Raw genomic sequence first — 24,150 nt, 5'->3', positions numbered from 1 at the left:
AGTCCTTTATTATACCATGACTCGGTATGTAAATCCACTACCCTTGTAACTGCTTCCAAGGAAGGATCCTGATGGTCATCCCAGTCCACTGGATTCAATTATGTTCCTTCTACTGTATCATAGTCTTCTCTCAACACATTTCCATCATCCTCCAGTTGATCCGGAATATCGAGGCCTCTCCACCTAATAGCCCTCATCATGTTCACCATCAACCTTGAGAAAGCTAGCTTTCTCACATGAAGGTCATCTTTGGCGTTGGCCCAAAAGTCTTCCATGGTGGGAACATGCTTGAATTTGTTTCCATGAGATGCCTTGATAAGACCATTAGGGTCAAACCCTTGCCTTGCTCTATACCATCCTAGATGATACCAATCCAATTCCTTTTTTGCGGCTTCAAAGGAGGCCCGATTTGGGCAACTATCATTGCCAATTATGATTGAGAATGAAATGCCTTTTTTTTCTTCGTCTCTCAATATTCTATCATAGTGCTCAAGTTGTCTAGCCAATTCTAACAAAACTACCTTGTCGGGTGGGTACCTTGGAAGCCTCTTGGGACAAACCGTACTTCCTGCCACTCTAATGTATGTCAACTACGAAATTGGATGAACCAACTCCCAAACTTCTTAATTCTTGTCTCTACTTCTGATGAAAGTCTCTTAGCCGGTGTCCCTTGTAATACCCTTACTATCTTCATGGCGAAGGCATCGCAAAATATCTTGTAATCTTTGTTATTGTGTAAATGGAGCTGCAGATAGCATTCATGTACCAAATATTGCCCCGGTCTGCTACCAACTTCTCCTAAGGCCTTAAGTCCCGAACTTTTGTATAATCTAGCAATTAGGTAGAACAGATAGGAGCTCATGTAGAATTGCCTTTGGTTTTGCACGGTTCTAAGTTGCAATTCTAAGTTATCGCTTATGATCTTGGCCCAATCAAACCTTCTTTTCCCTTTCTCAATCTCATCAATGAAGAAGTACATCCAGTTTTCAAATCTTGTCCCTTGAGCTAGGTCCATGATCCGACTGAGCAGAACAACGAGATCACCATATTCTAGTTTGAAATCTGCCATTGTAAGCCTCGATGATCTGTTAACTCCTTTTCTTCCCTCGCGTATCCAATTCTGCTTTAGATGCGTGTAATAGGCCTCTTGGTTATCTTGAAATGATTTAGTTGCTTGATCCATCATTACAATTGTCATGCCCTTGTACTAGGGAATGTTAAATGTTTCTTCAATTGCTTGTTCGCCGATGCTGGCCAACACTCTCTTCCCTTCATCAAAAATGATGGAATTACTGTTTAGATCAAATATGGATGCAGATTCCATAATCAATTCTGGACAAGGCAATGTGGGAGGAAAGGCTGCTGCCTGTACAATTCCACTCTTGTAAATCCTTTTTGCCAAGGGGGATTGTTCTTCCTTCAGTCTGTCCCTCATCCGTATCATGTCCACTGTACAGATATTGGTGTCAGTTATTCTCTTCATTTTCGAGAAGGAAGTTTTGGGCGTCATATCCTCTTTGTCTTTCTTAGTGTTCGCGCACTTGGGATTCTTACTTGCACTATCATCCTCTATGCTCGTCGCCCTATTACGGGATGGTAGAGTGGTGGACCAAAAGGCAAGAAGAACCAAGTGGAGCAATTCTTAGACTAGAACGAAAGATGGATGTCAGCTTAAGCACTCCTTGCAACTCTAGATGATGAAAATTCACCTTAACCGATAAACTTACAACGACTTTTCGGAACCTAGGATATGACTTTCAAGAAGTTCAAATCCATTTGCAAATTAGAAATTTACACTCCTAAAACTATCCAACACTTGCCTTCTATGCAAAAATCAAACTTTCATATGTATCTCTTCTCCCAACAAAATTGCCAAAATCTGGTATAAAAAATGCAGTCCAAAAGAGGAAAAAAAAATCAAACCTTCACCATGAATTGCCCAAAAATCAGAATCAGATCTGTCTCAATAAAATGCCAAGAATGAAAAATTTTGCCTTTGTCACAAATTCGCCCAAGCATGAAGTCTGAAATCTGCCCAAAATGCTACCTGGGGCACAAATCGCAGCCCACAAATGGAGGAGAAAACCACCAAAATATGCAAGAATCTGCCCACAAGAAAAATTGCCAAGCTCTGAAAATGGAGAAATGCAAGCAAAAATTGCCCAAGCATGCAAAAACCTGCCTTCCACTAAATTCGCCCCCACAAAATTCGCCCAAGTCTGGAAAAAAATCTGCTCCTCCACAAAATTCGCCCACATGGAGAGGAAGAAAAGTGATTTGTGAAAATGAAATGGGGAGGAGACTCCCTTTATAGCCAATTTTCTTCTCCTCAAAGCTGGCCGACCTGGTCTAGGAGAAGACAAAAATCAAAAATTAAATTCAAGTTAAGGCCCATAATTAAATACTTAGCTCAAAAAATTAATTTTGCCAAAAGAAAATTGCACTTTTAAATTTACCAATTAGCTCCAATTGCAAAACGAAATTAAATGGCCTTGAGGGTGTTAAATATTTCCATTTAATGAGGGTTTAGTAATTAATACGTCATTAAATTTAGATTTTGGCTAACCAAAAGCCATTTTTTCAATATTAAATTACTAAATTCATTAAAAACTTAAAAGTTTTCAAGGCAATTAATCCAATTAAAGCCAATTTTTTGCAATTTTCTACCAAATCAATTTTGCCAAGCTAAAAAATTAAAAAATTAAAATTGCATTTAGAACCAAAAATCGATTTTTTTGCACTTTTCCTCAACAAAATTTAAAAAATTTCACCAAAGAAAAATTTGAGATTTTCCAAAAACTTAAGTCTAATTAAAATTTCTCTTTTGAGAATTATCCAAATTTACAAAGTTAAAACCAAATTTTCAAAAGAAAACCTCTAAGTACAAAATTCACAACTTTATCCTGCCAAGTTGAAATTAACTTAGAAAATTATTCGGCCTAAGGATAAAATTGATAGCTCTAGAAAATCAAGTTGAAACTGGGTAAAAATAAGCTAAGCCTCCCAAATTTGTCCTGAAGGTGCCAAGGCGTGAAAGTTTCAAAACTCAAAAAATTTTGGGCAATCCAAAAATTTGCCGAGGTGATTAAAAGAAAAAGGGGGTCCCCAAGATTTGGGGCGATGTGTGAAAACCTCACAACAAACTGTACAGGAGACGAGATGTCTCAATGTTGATCAAGCAGTAGGCTTTGTGAAGACTATTGTATCTAGCAAGCATGAATCCAGATTTGTGTCTAATGCATCAAGGATCCAAAACATAGGCAAGAGAGCCAAGAACCTTCTCAGGACCAAACCTCTTCCAAAGTCTTACCTTTGACCGCCACTATGGGTGACCAATTCAAAAGGTAAACTGCACTGTTAACTGCTTCAACCCAAAACTTCTTCAAAACATGTTTGTGGTCGAGCATGGATCGTGCCATCTCAGTGATTGTTATGTTTCAATGTTTAACTACACTATTTTGTTGTGGTGTGTGGGGTGAGAATTCATTAGAACAAAATTCCCCACATTGTCTAACCTAAGAGGAATAATAGATTTTCCAACTCTTTTCAACTAGATGTTTAAACTCCTAAAATACTATAAATGCTTATGATTTCCTTTTAAGAAAATAGACCCACACTTTTCTACTGAAACCATCAACAAACAACTAGAAAATACCTAGACCCAAGAATAGGAGTGGCCATAGGGCTGTAGATATTGGCATAAACAAGCTGAAGTATGTGAGATGTGCACCATGAATTGTCACTTTTGAAAGGTGTGATGTTGCTTCCTAGCCCTAACATGCATCACAAACTCCAAGCTACTAGGTTTGAGTCTCTGACAGTCCAAGGACAAGCTCATCCTGAGCAAGCTGAAAGAGATAATGCACATTTAAGTGCCCTATCATTGATGCCAAAGTGTACTGACAGAAGACCACCAAGCACCTCAATGAACTATAGTTGTCCGTCGGCAGCTTTCTCAACAGATATAACAACTAGACCAATTATATACTTGATGGAAGCAATTGATACGCTTGCATCACCCCTTCCCCACATCCCCCATTGCTTAGAATAGTAGGGCAGCAGAAAAGCTAGAATAAGCAACAATAGGGCCCCTACAACTTTAGCAATAACTAATTCCCAAGAATCACCAAAATTAGCAATTCTGAAAAGACAATGATCCTCAAGACCAACTGCAAGAACAAACTGAGTCTCCCTATCTATGAAGGTGCACTAATGTGAACTAGAGGTGGCATCCAACCGTGGAGAGTGTCACAACAGCTAACTGACTGGGAGCATATTTAGTCCAATCCCTGGAACGTAGTATATATTGAGGAAAATGAGATTCCTCCGAAAAACTAAATCTGAATGAAGCCTCTGCCGACAATAATGTACTCTTCTCCTCCACCAAAAATAACTGGATCTGAAAAAGGTTGGTAGTCAGTGAACCAGTCTCTACAATGGATGAAAAGATGAGAAGCAGTTGAATCAATGTACCAAACAAACAACTTCACATGATCTACAAGTCATTTAGCCATGAAGGTGTAAAAGACAGATTGTGTCTGCTCAGTGTGCTCTGCACTATTTGCTTTTGGTTGCAAACCAAATTGCTTAGATTGGGTAGCTAAGCGTTTCCAACATTCAACCTTCATATGACCATATGTGTGGCAGTAGTTGCACTAAATGTTCTTTTTCTTGGAGCCTTTTGATGTTGGAGCAGAGGACTTTTGCTAAGAAGACTGTTGTGAATGAGACTTGCCCTTATCCTTCTAAAAAGATTTAGCAGCAAAGGCTTGCTCTGTGGAGGTGGGGTTGGAACTGCTACCGAACTATTGTTTCCACCAATCTTGTTAAAGCAGAAGTGTGCAAAGATTTGTGAACTTCATATCAACACCAATAGAAGTGATGTTGAGGGTCTCGATAAAATGCTTGTAGGACTTGGGTGAACTATTGAGGGTTATTACCACAATGTCCTCTTCCTCCATCTTGGATCCAATGGCAAGCAACTGATCACGGATTTCTTGAATCCTATTTAGGTGATCCTGAGCAATTGTAATGTCCCATGTCCGGTCCTATAAGGTCTGAGACTGATTCCACAATATCAAGTCTGATATGTGTAGTGGGATGTATTGACAGTATATATTTGCATGTAAGAGGTATCTGAATACGCTGATATATGAATAATGTAAATATGTTAGGAATGGCACGAGTTACTCTTGTATTTCCAATATTGATGTTCATAAGTTGTGGTCTCTGCAATTTCAGTAAAAATGATCTTCTACTATTCTACCAATTGCTGATCAGATTTGTGTCCTCAATCCACATTTACCAGCTACTGCTCCCTTTCTAATTTGCTCCCTCTCTTATCTATTTCATATATTTCTCTTCACTCTTATTTCATTAAATCTCATCGATGTCCTCCGCATCATAACATCATTATCTTTGAATTTATGAACTTGATGATTAAGTGCAAAGATTTCATTTAGATGATACTTCTAATGCAATTCCCTATTTTGAGCTCTATGGACCATGTCGATGATAATGGGAGTGATGTTGACAGGATTGCCTTGATCAATTTATTTTTCAGTTTAGAACTTTTCTAGTTTACTTTCAAACAGGTATGCAGAATAGTATCGAGACATAGTTGGATATAATATGGTTTATGTGTTATACTGATCTGAATGTGAGGACTTTCAGTAATCTCCCCAAATGGATATGTTTAAATAGAATCACCTCTCTCTGACATCAATAGGATCTGATATGTTCTAGTAAGGATATTCTATCAAAAGGTATCTTGAATTCCATTCTTATGTATGCTGTGTCTGATGTCCACCATCACTATATTTTCTCTACTAATCTTGCCCCCGCTCTTACATTTCTATTGTTATCCATTTGCTTGTGGTGCATACGATCACTCTCATATGAAATAAAAGTAATGTCTGACATTTTCAAGTCCCAGTTTGATCCCAAAAACTACAAGCTGGGCAAACGGATGTGAGACTGATACTTAGAGACACCAGTTGAGTAATTGATGTAGTATGTAGAATAAGAAAAATAATTTCAAATGATATCTTATCCCCAATTTCTCTGACAATAATATTTTAATTTAAGCACTTGTATCCATATTGTAGAAAGCGCTATGATCACCACTTAATATAATCTGATCTTTTACAATTATGATATCAAAAACAATGTGCATTCAGATTGACAGTATTCCTCATTTGACATCGTCTTCCTTGTCGCTGACTGTATGTGTTTGCCTGTTGTCCCACTGTCCTTGCCTTATAGGATTTATGCTTTATCGTTTGCACTTGCTCCTATATTGCTTGTTTTTCATTCTTGGGTGTAATCTTATTCTGTTGCTTATTACTCTGATGTTTGTCCTTTTCTGATTGCCAACTCTTCGATAATAGGAAATAGAGTTTAATATGTTTTTTATATGAAGTCTTCTATGGATGGCTTTTCCTTCCTTGATGTGTCATTTTCTCCCGACTTTATTTGTAACTTGGTTCCAATCTCCTGTCTGGTTGTGTTTCTTGCTAACTCATTAATGTGCCCACTTCCCGTCTTCACTCCTCCATATTAAACGCTTGTAATTTTCCTTATCTACTCCTCCCGATGTCTTCCAATTGATTGCAAACTTCTAAGAGGTTTCCATAACTGTATCTGATATCTGCGTAATGATAATTCTACAGGTCTACCTTTTACTTAGTTTTCAGATTTCCCTTATCTTTTTCTTTTTTATTTCACTCATTAAATATCAATTGATTGGGATATGTCTTTTAGTCACACCTTTCTATTCATAATTTGGTAATTGCTAATGGGTTAAATTGAATTAAATATTATAATATTTATGTTATATTGATTATATTTTATTTAACATAAATCTTTATTCATTTATTATTATTTATGAACATATTTATTTTAACATTTATTATATAATTTTGTTACTATATTATTTTCTTCATTTCTATATTATTATATTAGTAATATAATAATTTATATTTATCATTATATTATTATATTAATAATATAATAATTTATATTTAGCATTATATTATTCATTAATTTATTCTTATTATTTACTATTAAATTTTATCTTCGAACTAAGGATATTACAGCAATTTCCACTTATCCATGACAATTGAAAACAAAGTACTCTTGAGCAAGAAGGCCTTTCTTTTGTCTAAAGTCTCAAGAAGTTTCTTGAGATGCTCCCATATCTCAATAGCTATATTGTTGGATGGAAATTGAGGGAGTTGATCATCAACTAATAATAATTTGAGAAACATCACTACTTCCTGATTATTCTGATCATATGTATCCTGATCAGTACCAACTACAATCGAACGTTGTGCAACACCCAGAACAATTTGATTAGTATTCCAATATTCAAAGATTGTAAGCATCTGATGCCTTTACGTGCCATAATTCCAACCATTGAATGTTTTATTTCCCTCGAGCATAATATTTGTCAATGGTGCCATGGTGCATTTTTCAGTGAAAATGTGAAAATCTGTGAAGGCATGTACGTCGAGGCAAAATGTCAGAAGACCCAGAAAAAATGAAGAGGTGCCCAAAAGAGAGATTGAAAAACCCAAAAAGAATATGTTGTCGGATTTAGTATCCGCTAGCTTGAAAGTTGAGGCACGAAAAATCAAGGCACCCAAAAAACGGACAACCCAATTGAGCTCTCAGAAAAACCACCAAGAATCTGTAAAAAAAAAAAAATTGGTTCTAGTTCAGAAATTTAGGGTTTCAAAAGAAAGCCTACTTGGCTCTAAGAAAGCTTCCAAATTGCAGATTTTGCAGTTTGAAAAGGAAAATCTAGGCATGGATCTAACATAGAGGGTTTTAGAAACCATAGATGGCACTAAACATCGCAAAAAAAATGGGTCAAAATACCCCATAAATGACCAGGATTTTCTCTACAAAAAGAGAAATCTTTGTCAAATCGTGGCTTAATCCAGGCACGACTTTGCCGAATATGTGGTCACGATATGGATTTGCAGAAAATAGCCAAGAAAATGGAGAATTTGGTCCTGCGGGCAGCCTGTAGAAGAATGCATGTACCAGATTACAAACCCTATTCAGGTTTTTAAATAAATCACAGCCCAAGAAAAAATGATGCACAAAAAAAAAGAAAAAAAATGTTTTTCAAAAGACCAAGAAAAATTTTATTCGAAATTTTTCAACAAATTGATTTTTTTGGAAGAATTTACTATTATACCATATTACGGGAAATAATTGGTAAAATACTTGTTTGATATTAATAGAGATCAATAGATCAATATATACAAAAGAATACACAATGCTTCCTTAGGGAACGATTGTCAAGAATATAAACATTCTATTATAGCTAAAAAATAACTAATAACTAACTATAAGCTAACTAAATATTAGAAAGATTCTAATATTTACAATAGATTACAATAGATAACCATTATATAGAAATAGAAACTATCTATTACCATAATACACTTCCCTCTACAATGAGCATTGAGGACCAAAAAGCCATCCCCCATCCTAAAAAACACTAATTTATTTAAATTGCAACTGAATTCAATATAAGTTTTGTTTGCATAAATGTTTTGTATGTTTCTGAATCGTTAACTCTTTCCCAAGAAGCAAATGAAACAAAACAAAGAAAAATAAATAAAAAGAATGACAATATTCCACTTGTGATGTGAATATTCCACTTCTTCAACTGCCTAACCCTGACTCTGGCCCCCATGTCATCTTTTACACAGCCTTATAACCTTTTCGCTATCCTCTTTATTCAGTCTAAAATTTGGTAAAAAAAATCATTAACAAAAATATGAACTGATTAAACTTTTTTTTTTCTTAAAACTTGAAGTTTGACAAGAAGAAATTTTAGATGAATCAATCACCTCAATTTTGGTTTTTCTCCCTGTTCCTGCATGCTGTCTACAAACTGAATAAATTGTAAATTGTACATTTGAAAATGTTCTGTTGTATTTGTCAGGCCTATCAAAGGCCAGCTTAAAACAAGCAAACAAATGGCTTATCTTGGAGATTTAGGAGTACGAGCAATGGGGAGCATGCCGCAACATTTGCATCAAGCAATATGTTTGGCAGACCTATAAGAGAAAAATTTAAAAATATATATTTCAATTAAGAAACACGATAAAGTTTTCATTTTAAACTAACACACCCTAGTTAACCCTAAAATATCACTTGGAGATCAAAGATGCCCATAGCCCAATCTAGAACTCATGTCATCTTCAATGAGAAACAAATAGATGGAAGAGACCATGAGAAGAACAAAAAGAGAGAATATGTATCTTTTAAACAGGCAGGTGCGGTGTAGTCCAACAAGTACTTTATTTTGAAGTGTGACGCACATAGCAAAATGATTCATCGTCAACATAAATAATATAAGATCATTACTGCATAAAACTAAAATGGCAGGATCAGCTGTCCCATAAGCTGTCTTTGGCCTCATGGACATTAAATTATTCTATTATATTATATTATATTCTAGATGGATTTGGTGCTCCAAGTTCCACAATTTACTCCCATACTTTAAAATATAACATAATGTCTAAAATCTACTTTATCTTAAACATGGTATTAAGAAGTGATTTTTAATTAATTTTTTCCATTAATATTGCACAACATTCATCGGCGGGTAGTTACAATATCATGAGTGCAAATACAAAAACACAATATTTGGTGGTAGAATGAGTACATTATCAGAAACTTGTTACTTTCTTTGTTTCATAAGATAAAAGTTAAAACACTGCACACTGGCCAAATATATTTCTCCCAAGAGCAGTTGTGATAGCCCAAATTGGGGGGAAAATGGTAGCGGGGAAAAGCAAAGAGGTAACCTAGTTTGCAGGTGGTTGTATAAAAGTTGATGAACAGAACAAAATGGACAATGCATAATAACGAAAAAAGAACACAAGCAATATGAACATAAGTACAACAAGAGTAACAGATGGCAGAAAGAATGAGAAATAGGTTATTGTGCCCCCATAACTAGCATTCCTTCACTGAAAGTTTATAATGCAATAAAATTAAGGCCAAGATGGTACACACTGTAACCAGAATATATAAAGCACATTTGTCCGCCTTCTTATCTAGAAGGCTAGATGACAAGATGTTAAAAACTTGAAAGCACAACCCCTAAGCCTCCACATCAAATAGTTTAACGTGCCTTTACCAAATAAAATGCTCGCATTATGACGGTTTTGAAGCAAAAGGTATGTATTTAATAGCACATTTTATAAACAATACCTTTCCAGTATTTGGCTTTGCACTGTCTCTCAAATCACACTCGTTTGCTTCCCTGTTAAGGACTTCCTCACTATATATTGTGTTTTTCTCAGAACATAGCCCATTTCGATTTTGTGTTAGCATTCTATTCTTATTTTGTTGAGATGAATCCACTGGTTTCTTGCAGTTAATGTCCACTTTGCCTTGCCCTGCAATTTTTCCAATCGGTGCTGAAATTATGTTAGCTAAGAGCTCAAGACATGCACTACATTAGAATAAAGTTGCCACAATTTTGATGCTCCCATAAAATTATATCTGAGACAATAGCAAATTAACGATAAGAAAATGTTACGGAAGTTAGCACTATAAATTAAGTTCTGAATATAATAGATCACATAAACTCAAAACTACTGCTCAAATAAAACAAGATAAGTCTTTAAAGAAATTTTTAAAGGAATTAAAAAAATTTCATGGAGGTAATCCTTAAGCAACAAAATGACAATATGTAAGTGCTTGCTCTTAATAATAGAATAGTAACCTTTTTACTGTGCAGCATAAGCAATAAAGACTATTATGGTTGCAATGGGTATGGCAAGACATCTAGCAACAAGCATTCCAGCAACAAGATTATAAATGATATTTAAGCACCCATGTTGGTTTGCCTAGCTCATTTATTATTTGAGGGAAGCTGATAAATCACAATTTACTTTAGAAAAGTCTGTCTCCAACAAAGGCACTTCAGTCTTTTAAGCAGGGTAATATGCCAGGAAAATAAGCAACTCAAACATACAAGGAAACTCCAATAAAGGAATAAGGACACCATCCCCACCTCTGCATATCTTAAAATGAGTACACATATATAATCAATATCTACCCTTTTCATTTATTACCATAACATCATTGTCTTGCAATGACACAGGTTGTGATGCATGCCAGCAATTCTAAAGAACCTGAAATTAATTTTTTAGACTATTTATAGTTATTTAGAATCTTAGTTTAATGGTCATTTACGCTCTATTTTTTTAATTGTCTTAATCCTTTCCAGTTTTAGACGTCTTTATTTAGATGACTTTACTTTTTTCTTTTGACACTTATTACAGCGTTTGTAAACTCTATTTATTTAGTGTATTGGTAATACAAATTCATTCAGTTTTTAGATTTTCATGCTATCAGAGCGAACTGATTCGAGTATGCCTTCCTCATAAGAGAGCCCAGGTCAATTCAAAAAATTTGAGGGCTTAAGTTCTTCATTATTTTTTCAATTTGCTACGAACCCAGGCTAGGTCTACTGCAGACTTCAGATATTGTGTTTTACAACCAGAAATCAGAATTTTTTTTCCTTGCAAAATTGCATCTGCACATTCAAGGGTTTATTTCCAATGTCGAGCCCTATAATGCGCTTTTTTCGTATTTGTTTTTCCAGAATCCTGCATTAAAAAAGTGTCAATATTTTTGCAATCACTGTTATAAACCCAGGATTTCTGGTGTTTATGGTCAAAAATAGAGGAACCCTGCATTTCCTGGGATTATTTTCAAGCACAATGAACTTTTGGTGCCATGATTTTTCTACTTTCTGGGCGCATTTTTACGGCCAAGAGTTCTCCAATTTTTGGCCCAATAAGCCCACAAACAGAAATCTTTTTCCAGCCAAGAGTTCTCCGATTTTTAGCCCAATAAGCCCATGAACAGAAATCTTTCCAGCCTTCTTCTGCATTGTCAGAGTCTATTAAATCTTGCTTCCCCATGCTCACAATCTCAACATGATTGCTTTTTCGCATTTTTTACAGCCAGGCCAATTTTTTGTCCCAAACCCATGGATTTAGGGTTTTCTATAAAAAAAATCTGCTCGTTTGAGGTAATTATTCTATGTCGAGAGTTTTCCTAGGGAGTTTACACCCTAAAACTTGTTTTGGATTTTCTGCTCTCATCTAAATTTCAGCAAATCGCAAGCACCAGAACTATTTCTCAGAATTTCTTTGGGTTCGAAACCCTAATTCCAATTTCGGATTTTTGTTCTCAGGTTTTTCTTGTATTTTTGGGCTTTTTATTATTTTTCCTTTAAAACTATTTGGATTGGTTCCAATAATTTTTTCAAAAATATTATTTACAAGTTTGATAATTTTTCCCTATACAAAATTTATTTTTGGGATTTAATTTATTTTATCCAAAAAAAACTCAGGTTTTATACAGTTTTTTTCCTTAAAAATTATGACAGTATTTAATTTCAAAAACAAAAATTCTTCAAAAAAAAGAGCTTGCTCTTGTATGCTTGTTTAGGACCATAGTTTGGAAGGGCTGGAAAGTTTGGAAGGGCTGGAATGATTTTTGCCTTTGGTCAAATGTTTTGCAGATATTGGAAGGATTAGGCAGACTCATCTTGGTGGCATAACCAGTGGAATGCCCTTGTCCCTTATTGCAAAGCATTTTAAAAGAGGGGGCACCCTTCCCCTGTTTGTTTATTTTCAGGACAGATTTTCAGCTACTCTTGGTCATTGACAAGATCAAGAGAGGGTCTCTTCAACAGAAAAAGTTCTGAAGCATTTATGATCACAAGACGTGTACAATATTCTGCAGGGTAGTTGATAAAATTACCATTAAAGATTAAAGAAGGGTATTGACTGTTTTAGTACTTTACGTTCTTGTTTTTCTAGCCTGTTATTTAGAATCTTAGTTTAATGGTCATTTAGGCTCTATTTTTCAATTGTCTTTGTCTGCTTTATTTTTAGATGTCTTTATTTAGAGGACATTTTTTTTTGTTGACTTTTTTTATAGAATTTGTAAACTCTATTAATAGGATGTACTGGTAATACAAATTCATTCAGTTTTTAGAGATTCATATATCAACAGATGATTTGGGAATTATTTCAGGCAAAAAACTTAGTATGAATACAGTTTAAACAGGCAGGAGGAATAATTCTCAATTCAACTCACCTTCTCTAACAATACCAAATATGATTTCAATTCAACTCAACTTCTCTAACAATACCAAATTCAATACTTATATCACGAGCCCAATTACTATTACCTGGGGATGCATTTCCTGCATAATTTGACTTGTCCCAGAAACTCAAACTTTTGGAAACCCATCCCCCTAGTTGTCCCATAAAGTTAACGTTTGAGTTTTGGTAATTTGTTTGACTTCCACTCTCGTGAACTCTCAATTTAAATTATTTAGCAGAAACAATATATGTTATGGTTCTATAATGTGTATAAGCATGGTTTATCCATGTTTTTGTATGAATATTTAATATTTCTCTATGTATTCAATCTTTTCCGTAAATTTAATATCATTATCGCCTCTGTCATACCTTGCTCAAAGAAAAAAAATCATTCAGGAAACCCAGGGTCACTCAGCTAAGAATTCAAATGCACTAACTACACTAAGAGAAATACAAGTAAATAGTCATATTTATCGAACTGATGTATTAAAAACATTCATGCAATAAATGATTTGGGTATTTCTTTTAGAATAAAGCTTTAATATAGTGAATAGAGGTCTAATACATTTATATTAAATTAAGGCTTTAAGTTGTTGCCACAATTTGTAATGCCCTAGATCCAACCAATCCAAGAGTTGGTCTTGTTGGTTCCCAAAACCACAGATTGGAAATCCAAGAGCCTACCACTTTTCCAATTGGATTCCGCAATCAGTTCTGGCCAATGAACAAGAATCGCCTTGATTCCCCTGCACTTCAAGCTCCACTACACCTAGGTGTGTAGACCACCTCCTTGAACCTGATCACGTGGTTCAAAGCTTTTCTAAAACGAATTTAAGCTTTCGAGAGTTCTTTAGTTGGCAAAGTCCTTGAACTCAATTAAAATGAAACTAAATGTTGAGTGTTTGAATTGAATGAATTGTATAATGTTTGTCAATAAAGGATTTGATGCTTATAAGAAGGAAGATATAGATTTTCTGACTTCAATAATAAAAAGACCAATGCCTCTACTCATTTGGGCAATAGAGTCAACTTCAATGAAGATTTTTCACTTACAACTTTATAAATTCTACACACTTATACTGTTAACAATTAAATAATCAAGATGTGACAGATCAAATATATATGCAATCTAAAATTAATCCCGATTGAATTTTAACTCTTATGGTAGGGAGACAAACTGGACACAGATACGGAAACAATTTGATATTTCACTATATCTATGATGATCATATTCAAGATGCTAAATGACCATGTCCACTTATCTGATATTTAAATTGTATACAGATTTTGAATTGTGATTATAAAGCACGAATCATCTGCAGATTTAATTCTCTATGCCTTTAATAATAAACAAACGGCTTTTTATTTTATGATTACAATAGAATTTTTTTAAATCATATTACAAAGTCATATTAAGACTCACTTTCATTCTGAACAAATAAATATATTGAATCTTATAATTGCTTGTTCAATATGTCTTGTTATTTTTTAAATGTCTTATAGAATCATCCATATTTATATCTTAAATATAGGTCATGACTTTTTAAATTCTAATATCATGTCTCTTCGAAAATAATAGTGCCTCTTAATGTAGTTACACCTTCTAATTCTCTTTTACCAATGTTTCACGAAGTGGCATGAAATATAAACATTTTTTTTTATTAAGTTAACACTAACATTAGTTTCTTCCATCGATGGCATTCGATTTCTATCTTTTTTCATGCAATTTCATCTGCCCTTGTTTATGGCCCCGTCTTTTATCAAAATTTGGAAAGACTTCACACTGTGTGACTCCCTCCTCCGGTAAACTTACCGCTCAATCTTTGTTTGCAACTTCCTGAAAATTCTCAGCACCAGTATTTCCGCCTATATCTTCAGCTTTCGTTGCTCTTTATGTCAAATCATATGTGTGTGCAATGTATGCTGAGAAATATATTGCAGACGTCTTGAAGATCAATAAAGGAATTGCTTTTGGATTTGTTTAGTCTTTCCATCTTTCTTAATGGCATTGAACGGAGATTGAACTTCCGCATATGTCAATCACTTCATTGTTGTGGCTCGGCTTTTGTCTTGTACTAGGCGAATTTGGGTTTTTCACCTTTCTTATCATACTCGGGTGGCCATTTGTTCATTTTTTACTTCACACCCTTCGAATTCATTAGACGTTGCGTACAATGAAGTCATCATCCGGCCACTATTCCTGATTATACTTTCTTGACATAGTACCATTGAAAATTCATCGCACCATTGTATTTGCGCAAGCAAGCGGAGGATGGGATGAGTAGTAGGCAATCTGCAAAGGAGATGTGATGAAGCAAAAACGGTTTGAATAACTTAAGTCTTCCTTGAGATGAGGCTCGCATTGATTTTCTCACATGCCTCGTCATCTGAAACTGGAAACTATCCCAATGCAGAGGAACGGGTGATGGACCTTTTACACAAGTTAAGTTATTCAAATTGGCATAGAATCCCACACTTTCCCCAAAGGTGCACAATGGCTTTATAAGACCCCACCCAACCAAGACTCTTCACAATGCAATCTAATAATAGATTTTAAGTGTTTCATGTATATAAGGATGGATTAAGGTGGTTTTAAAGTTCCTAGACTTATCTTCCACTCACAATAGCAAAAAAGACTCTAAACTAGCCTAAAGAGGCCTAAAAATCAGCATTTCACCCTTTTTGCCCCCTAACACAAAACTTTTCCAAAGGATGGAACAAATAAATGGTATATTTGGATACCCTTTTGGCCCTACCACAACATACTACAAGATTATTATGGACTACTTGGACCATGTATGACTGTCCTCACTATGTGACCACAAAATGCACCAAAATAGGGTGATTTAACAAAGAAACTACCACATAGAAATATCTCCAAGTTCTCAAACCTTCGACAGTATCATTAAATGACTCAAAACCTCTAAATCCAAGAAGAAATCAACCTAGAAGACTCGTAACATCAGAATCCCCAATCTAACGGCTTCAAACTCTCGATTTGAGGGTTTCTCCACTCTTACTTCTCCAAACTCTACTTATTTGGTAATTGATTCACCATTAATGTGCCAATATATGATTATCCAAATCATAAAAACACCTTTCCCTTAAGGCCAAATTCTCGCTGCTGTACTTGTACGAGCATTTTCAATGCACCCACACCCTATTTCAACCTATGATCACTTACTTCAAACCTTCTGCAAGTAAGATCATTAGAAACTTATAATACATTGTTAGTATTCATCGCTCCATGGATCCTATGCCTTTGGGTCCATGGAAAGGCTATGGATTACAGATTAGACTTCAAAATAAATGGAACCTTAACAAAATCAGGATTGCTGTAGATGATGGCACAGCAATGCTAAAAATTCTTCAAAGCCTTTCAAAACAGCTAATACACCTTCCAAATGTATTATTTGATCTTCCAATTCCTTAATCCGATCAGGAGTACATGGAAAAGATAAAGAACTTCGAATGAATTAATACATTTGCCGACACAGTCAAGTTGCTTCAAACAAAATGCAAGAACAAAGAGTTTAAAGTGAATCTAAATGCATTCAATTAGTAAATGAATGTTTTAGATTGATTGCTATTCCATCTTGTATCTGAAAATCAAAACAAAAAAAATGGATCCTAATAACAATGTATAGAACCCAAGGATTGCAAACTAAACTTGTGATTTTATTGAAAATCCTGTTCTTGCCGTACACTTCCAGGTTCTCTCTTTTTGCCAATACAAAGAGAGTTGATGACAATATAATAAATCAACTCTTAACTTCCACAACCATACACAACCCGTTAGAGGGATTAGTTAAGTGATTTTAACAATGAAATCCTATTTCCCTCCTAAATTGACTACTAACCGTTATACTTTGAATATTTAAACTTTTAAACTTTAAAAATGCTTAAAAACTTATTACTTAATCACTCCATGCTTATACTCCTTACTACCCAAAAGAACCCTTGGACACTATTGGTCCATATTACATCCAAATTTTGGCTCTTAAAACATATATGTGAAATCTATTTATTTGAATGCCATTGCAGGGCATTAAAACATCAAAGGTGCCAATATACTATAATTTATTGGATTTACATTGTTTAAGATCCCTTTAACCTCTTTGATCCTTTGATATTCTTTAGGTGACTTGATTGTCTTCATAGTCTTCTTGTGTACTTTAAATGGCTTCATGAATTGGTTGTTGATCCTTGGTGCCCCTGCACCATACTCCCCACCTGCAAGAAAACTCTTGTCCCAAGAGTTGTGGAGCTTGAAGGATGTCTTCAAAGTAGGGGTGAAGTAATCCCCCAATGCAAGCTTCTTTCTTCCACCTGCATTCACACACCAATTGTCGAAAGAACAACATAAGTTGGCTGGCTGTCCTTGGGAAGGACAATGAGAAGGCTGTAAGGCCTTCATCTTCCCTGATTCCTTGCATGGATTAGACCTCTGGTCCAACATCTCTATACCTTTGCTAATCTCTGGTTGCTTGATAGGACACTTGACTGTCCCAACTTGCACAAAGGCTAAGTCTCAAAGCTCTCCTCTTCTAGGACTGTCATGGCCACCTTTGGACTGTACTTTTTCTCCATTATACCAGCCAGTATCATACTTAACTTGCTTTGCTATCTCCTGCCCAAAACACGCGTATAGGTGCTTCTTGACCCCTTACTAAAGGCTGCAACTCAAACTTCTTGCCTTCATGGTGAACCAAATACTTATTAGTGAATCCACCATGGATTACTTTCCTTGACCATTGCCAAGACCTGCCTAATATCAGATGTCCACAACTCATATCCATAAGATCACATAACACTTTATCTCTGTATTGACCAATTGAAAATTTAATCATAACTTGAGTACTAACCAACAAATTGTGATTTTCAGTCAACCAAGTAGCATAATAAAGCTTAGGATGTACAAATGTTCTCAAATTCAACTTCCTAACAACTTTATAAGAAACAACATTATGACTTGCACCTGAGTCTATAATGTCTACATACTTTACCTTGAATTAAACAATTGGATCTGAAAATGCTTGGATTGTATGGTTGTCCTCTTTCCATCAGCAAACATTCGCCTTCTTCAGGTAAGACTTCTATGTTTCTAGATCCTTCTTTAGGCTTTGATTCTTCTTGGGTTAAGCTAACTCTTCTATCTTTTCCTTTGCCTTCAATCCACTTAGGACACCTGTAGGACTGATGGCCCACTCCATTACAAATAAAACATCTGCCTGTGAACACTCCATTGCCTCTTCCTCCACTTTTTCGACCTCTATACCCACCTCTTGTATTAGATGAGTAAGGCTTGTCCTTGTCCTTCTCAATGCTGCTCTGAAAATCAGTACTTCCTCTACTTCCTCTTCCTCTCATAGAAGATCCTCCTCTTGTGCTACTTTGCCTCTCTTGTCTCCTCTTAATCTTTTCTTTAGCTTTAATCGCCATCTTATAGCATACTTCAACTGATCTAGGGATAGCAAGACTAGGTTCATCTTGTATGTTAAATTTAAGTCCCCCCATGTACCTAGCAATTTTCTCTTCCACATCTTCATCATGACTCACCCTTATACCTTTGAACATCCATGTCTCTTTGCTTAAGACCTTGCATCTTCTTGTACAACTGAATCCTATAGTCATTTGGCAAAAATTTAACCTTCATCTTATCCATCATTGTATACCAAGATGTAATCTTTGGCTTTCTATTCCTCCATCTCTCTGCTTGAATACAATAGCACCATAGTAGTGCATGTCCTTTCAGTTTGGACTTTGCTATCTTCAACTTCTGATTCTCTTCAATATCCTCACACTCAAAGAAATTCTCCATGGCACTGAACCAATCTATTAATTCTTCATCATCCATCTTCCCTCCATACGTAGGAAAATCAGCTCTTGCCCTTATATGACCACTCATGATGGCTTTAGCAAACTTAACCATCTTTAATTCATTGGGATCTAACTCTTCTTCCTCTTGTAGTTCCTCTTCTTCTTCATCTTCATCAGCAACTTCTTCATCATGTCTGATGCTCGTCTCTTTTCTCTAAGGCCAATATTCTTTCCATCATGATTCTCATCTCTTTATCATTTTCAGCTTTTTCCTTCTTCTCTTGTTCAAGGGCTGCCTTTAGTTTCTTGCTATCTACCAATTGTTCTTTAACAATCTTTGCCAACTCCACGTTGGTCATCCTTGTAGGTAAATCTCCTTCCTCTCCTTCAGCCATGGTTCTTTGATCAACTTGGCAAATGAATCAACTCAAGGCTACACCTCAAAAAATATTTCTACTTCAAGGGCTTAACTAAGGATCCAAGAACCAACTTTCTCAAGACCACTAAAAAACCTTTCAGAATAACTTTCCCTTGCTCTAATATCACTTGATGCAAAGGAAAGGGTGATGGACCTTTTACACAAGTTAAGTTACTCAAATTTGGCTTAGAAACCCACACTTTTCCCAAAGGTGCACAATGGTTTTATAAGACTCCACCCAACCAAGACTCTTCACAATGCAATCTAATGATAGATTTTAAGTGTTTCATGTATATAAGGATGGATTAAGGTGGTTTTAAAGTTCCTAGACTTATCTTCCACTCACAATAGCAAAGAAGACTCTAAACTAGCCTAAAGAGGCCTAAAAATCAGCATTTCGCCCTTTTTGCCCCCTAACACAAAACTTTTCGAAATGATGAAACAAATAAATGGTATATTTGGATACCCTTTTGGCCCTACCACAACATACTACAAGATTATTATGGACTCCTTTGGACCATGTATGACTTTCCTCACTATGTGACCTCAAAATGCACCAAAATAGGGTGATTTAACAAAGAAACTACCACATAGAAATATCTCCAAGTTCTCAAACCTTCGACAGTATTATTAAATGACTCAAAACCTCTAAATCCAAGAGAAAATCAACCCAGCACACTTGTAACATCAAATACCCCAATTTAATGGCTTCAAACTCTTGATTTGAGGGTTTCTCCAATCTTACTTCTCAAAACTCTTCTGGACTTATTTGGTAATTGATTCACCATTAATGTGCCAATATATGATTATCCAAATCATAAAAACACCTTTCCCTTAAGGACAAACTCTCGCTGCTGTACTTGTACCAGCATTTTCAATGCACCCACACCCTGTTTCAACCTGTGATCACTTACTTCTTCAAACTTTCTGCAAGGAAGATCATTAGGAACTTATAATACATTGTTAGTATTCATCTTTCCATGGATCGTAGGCCTTTGGGTCCATGGAAAGGCTATGGTTTACAAATTAGAATTCAAAACAAATGGAAACTTAACAAAATCAGGATTAATCCACTGTAGATGATTGCACAGTAATGCTAAAAACTCTTCAAAGCCTTTCAAAACATCTAATACACCTTACAAATGTATTATTTGATCTTCCAATTCCTTAATCCAATCAGGAGTACATGGAAAAGATAAAGAACTTCGAATGAATTAATACATTTTCCGACACAGTCAAGTTGCTTCAGACAAAATGCAAGAACAAAGAGTTTAAAGTGAATCTAAATGCATTCAATCAGTAAATGAATGTTTTAAATTGATTGCTATTCCATCTTGAATCTGAAAATCGAAACAAAAGAAATGGATCCTAATAACAATGCATAGAACCCAAGGATTGCAAACTAAACTTGTGATTTTATTGAAAATCCTGTTCTTGCTGTACACTTCCAGGTTCTCTCTTTTTGCCAGTACAAAGAGAGATGACAATATAATAAATCAAATCATAACTTCCCCAACCATACACAACCAATTAGAGGGATTAGTTAAGTGATTTTAAAAATGAAATCCTATTTCCCTCCTAAAGTGACTACTAAGTTACTAACCGTTGTACTTTGAATATTTAAACTTTTAAACTTTAAAAATGCTTAAAACCTTATTAAATTGGAAACCTTATTACTTATTCACTCCATGCTTATACTCCTTACCACCCAAAAGAACCCTTGGACACTATTGGTCCATATTACATCCAAATTTTGGCTCTTAAAACATATAAGTGAAATCTATTTATTTGAATGCCATTGCAGGGCATTAAAACATCAAAGGTGCCAATATACTATAATTTATTGGATTTACATTGTTTAAGATCCCTTTAACCTCTTTGATCCTTTGATATTCATTAGGTGACTTGATTGTCTTCATAGTCTTTTTGTGTACTTTAAATGGCTTCATGAATTGGTTGTTGATCCTTGGTGCCCCTGCACCATATCCTCAGCTTATTTGGCAAATATCCTTTTAAAATGTTTCCATTTTAGTGATTTCAAATTTGCAAGATTCCCCTTTCCGATCTTTGATGATTCAATAAAGAGTGAAATTTAGTTATGTGTCTCCTTCAGATGCTAATACTGATGGACTAAGTCACAAGGTTCGAATTCAAATTCGACTTCGTCGATCATAAAATTCGAATGAAATTCAGGAAGGGTAAAAGTTCGGAAAAAAAAATCGACATTAAAATTTAGTTATATATATTTATATATTTTTTAATATTACTAATATATCCACAATTGTTAAAATAGTTTAACTAAATAACTCAATATCAGTTTAAAATTAAATAATACTATATTAAATTACAGTATTATGTTAAAATTCATAAAATTCGGATGACCTTCGGAAAGAGTTAAAATTCGCTGAAATTCGAATCAAAAGGATGAAATTCGGCGAATCCTGTGACTTAGCTGATGGATCTATATTAGCTCATCCCGGTTTTTGTTTTTTACTTTCAGTAGCTGAAACTGCAATATATGACCAAATGGTGAGCATGAAAAGTCACTTTCACTGTTGTAATTTTTCAAATTTCTGCTATGAAGATTTCAGTGATGGGTTCAACTGCTGTTCGCAAATAACTCAAGCAATTAAGTTCTGAATTCCATTCAAAGAATGTCATTTCAGGCTTAGAATTTTCCTCAGTTGTAGCAGGTTTGAAATCTTGGCTGACATGGCTAGGAGACCTTTGAAACCCCTAAGCAATGCCCTGTTTAACAGTAGGCTTGCAAATTAAATCTGTCATTCCAAACATAGTGGCAAGCTGGCACAGGGGTGATTACAACCAATAATTCCAAACTCCTTCAAACAACTCCAACAAAATACCTTGACACTTGGAAGAATGTTCTCAAGAACTGGACACCTCTCTACATGCCTCAAAACCTTTTCAGAACCCATCCATAGTGTTGGTTTCCATAGCATTATCATCTACAAAACGTAAAATGTTAATGAGAATAGATCAAATAGGAAGGAAGCTTAAAAGGAGGCCCAGATTCTCTTCTGAAAATTTGGGCTCCATCAGGTCTTTTATCAAGTGGAGGAACCACTGTCCAAAGAATTGGAAACACTTTCAACTGCAGAGTTCCTCCACTTAAGTTAGGGCAATTCCTGACACCTTGGATCTGGAGTTGTACAATCTAGAGTGACAACAGGCGTTGAAGGTGAATTAGGCATATAGTTCAGCACTTATTTGTGAGTTTTATCACTGTTTCCTCATTGTAGGCTTAATACAAGAAAAGGGCTTTCATAAGGGCATTGGCTCAAAGAGTAATAATATTCATCATCTGGGATAATGTTGATATTTATAGTATTGATTGCCCAATGAATGTGATCAATATTATCTTAAAAAAGTTTGATGCATGTCAATTCCATTTCCACGCTATGTCAAATTGTGCAAAGAATAATACAAGGTTTCTATAAGTGATTTATATAAACACAAAAAGATCCTCAAGTCAGGCAGACCTCTCTATGCACTATTTTCTCTCTCTATGTAATGTCAACAGCTCCACAATCTTTAGACTCAAGCAATATCATCCCGCATCCTTTCTCAGCACATGCTAGACACTTCCATTTAATGTCTGGTTGCAGGTACATGAAGGGTGCAAACAACACATATGATTGATAAATGTGGACTCTTTTGAAAAAGAATGAATGAGGATGTACTACTTCAGGGATTCCTCTCAAGATCAGGTACCAAATAATTCATGTAGAATTGTTAAAGCCTATCTATGCTGCACAATAGTTCACAAAATAGGCTTATAAGTTAATTGCGATAAACAATTTATCTTTATCTGAAGATCCCAAAGACATTCTGTAGAGAGAGGTTTTCCTTCATTATCGTTATAGGCACTAAATCTCTTTCACTATTACCACTACAGTATTTGGTGCAGTAAATGAAGTAGTAAAATTCAAATATGATAGATTATTAAAGTAGGTGAATTATGCTACTGTTCCCTCTTGGAAACAATAATTGAAGCACAATATAATCCTCTCTACATTTTAGAAAGGATAGAATAGTACGCATGCCATGAAGTTTATTTCGAAGGGAAACCCACAACTAAGAAACTGCATGATGTGATTTCCAAAGCACTTGAAAATTTGTTATCCTATAGGGGCTATATATCTAACCATAATTGTGATCTGGCCAGATTTAGTTCAAAACCAGTTTGATCAGAAAAATTTGGATTCATCCAATTTGGTCTTGATTTCTAATTTTACAATTGCTATAGACATTTTACCATTTTTTCCAGATTGTTGATTTTCAGTTTTTTTCTGACCTCCTGAACAAATTGAATTTTTCGAACCTAGTTACCATAAATCTAAGCAGTGATGGAATGTATGCCTAGACCCATAATAAGCACAGCTTTTTGTTATGTCTCTGACCCAAACAATCTTAATTTGAAAATGACTTAGTATTCCCACATACTATCTTACTTTGATTGTCCTTGAAAGGCAATTTCATATTTCACATTCATCTGTCAGTAGAAAGTTTTGTAAACAACTTCAAATCACCCACAAATTGGCATTCATAAATTGCCAACCTGAGATTTCTTTTTTTTGGTTATTCCTGCTGCACTTTGGACAGATGTCATGCCAAACTATGTAAACCATTATTTATTAGAATAATGTAATGTTTCTTTAATAGTCATCTTAGTTGCTTTAGTAAGTTTCTTTTTTATGTCTATGTTAACGATTGTTTCATTTAAAAACATCATCT

The 24,150-nt window shown here is 35.1% G+C and overlaps 1 protein-coding gene across 2 annotated transcripts in view; it reads right to left on the bottom strand.

The window, feature by feature from the left end:
• LOC149529222 (putative NAD kinase 3) overlaps nucleotides 1-24,150 on the bottom strand; it is a 204,836-nt gene that overhangs the window by 122,870 nt on the left and 57,816 nt on the right. The window contains exon 4 of one of the 2 annotated variants that reach the window (XM_089811004.1): nucleotides 10,240-10,448. In XM_089811004.1, the coding sequence (XP_089667130.1) occupies nucleotides 10,240-10,448 (209 nt within the window). The remainder of the gene's footprint in view (nucleotides 1-10,239; nucleotides 10,449-24,150) is intronic. The other variant, XM_089811005.1, reaches the window with a different exon arrangement.

The sequence above is a fragment of the Cupressus sempervirens genome, chromosome 11, assembly GCF_028749045.1.
Source record: "Cupressus sempervirens isolate cs-2001-9-10 chromosome 11, ASM2874904v1, whole genome shotgun sequence".
Lineage (NCBI taxonomy): Eukaryota > Viridiplantae > Streptophyta > Pinopsida > Cupressales > Cupressaceae > Cupressus > Cupressus sempervirens.
The sequence above is the reverse complement of the archived record's forward strand: the minus strand, read 5'-3'. Positions and strand labels throughout refer to the sequence as shown.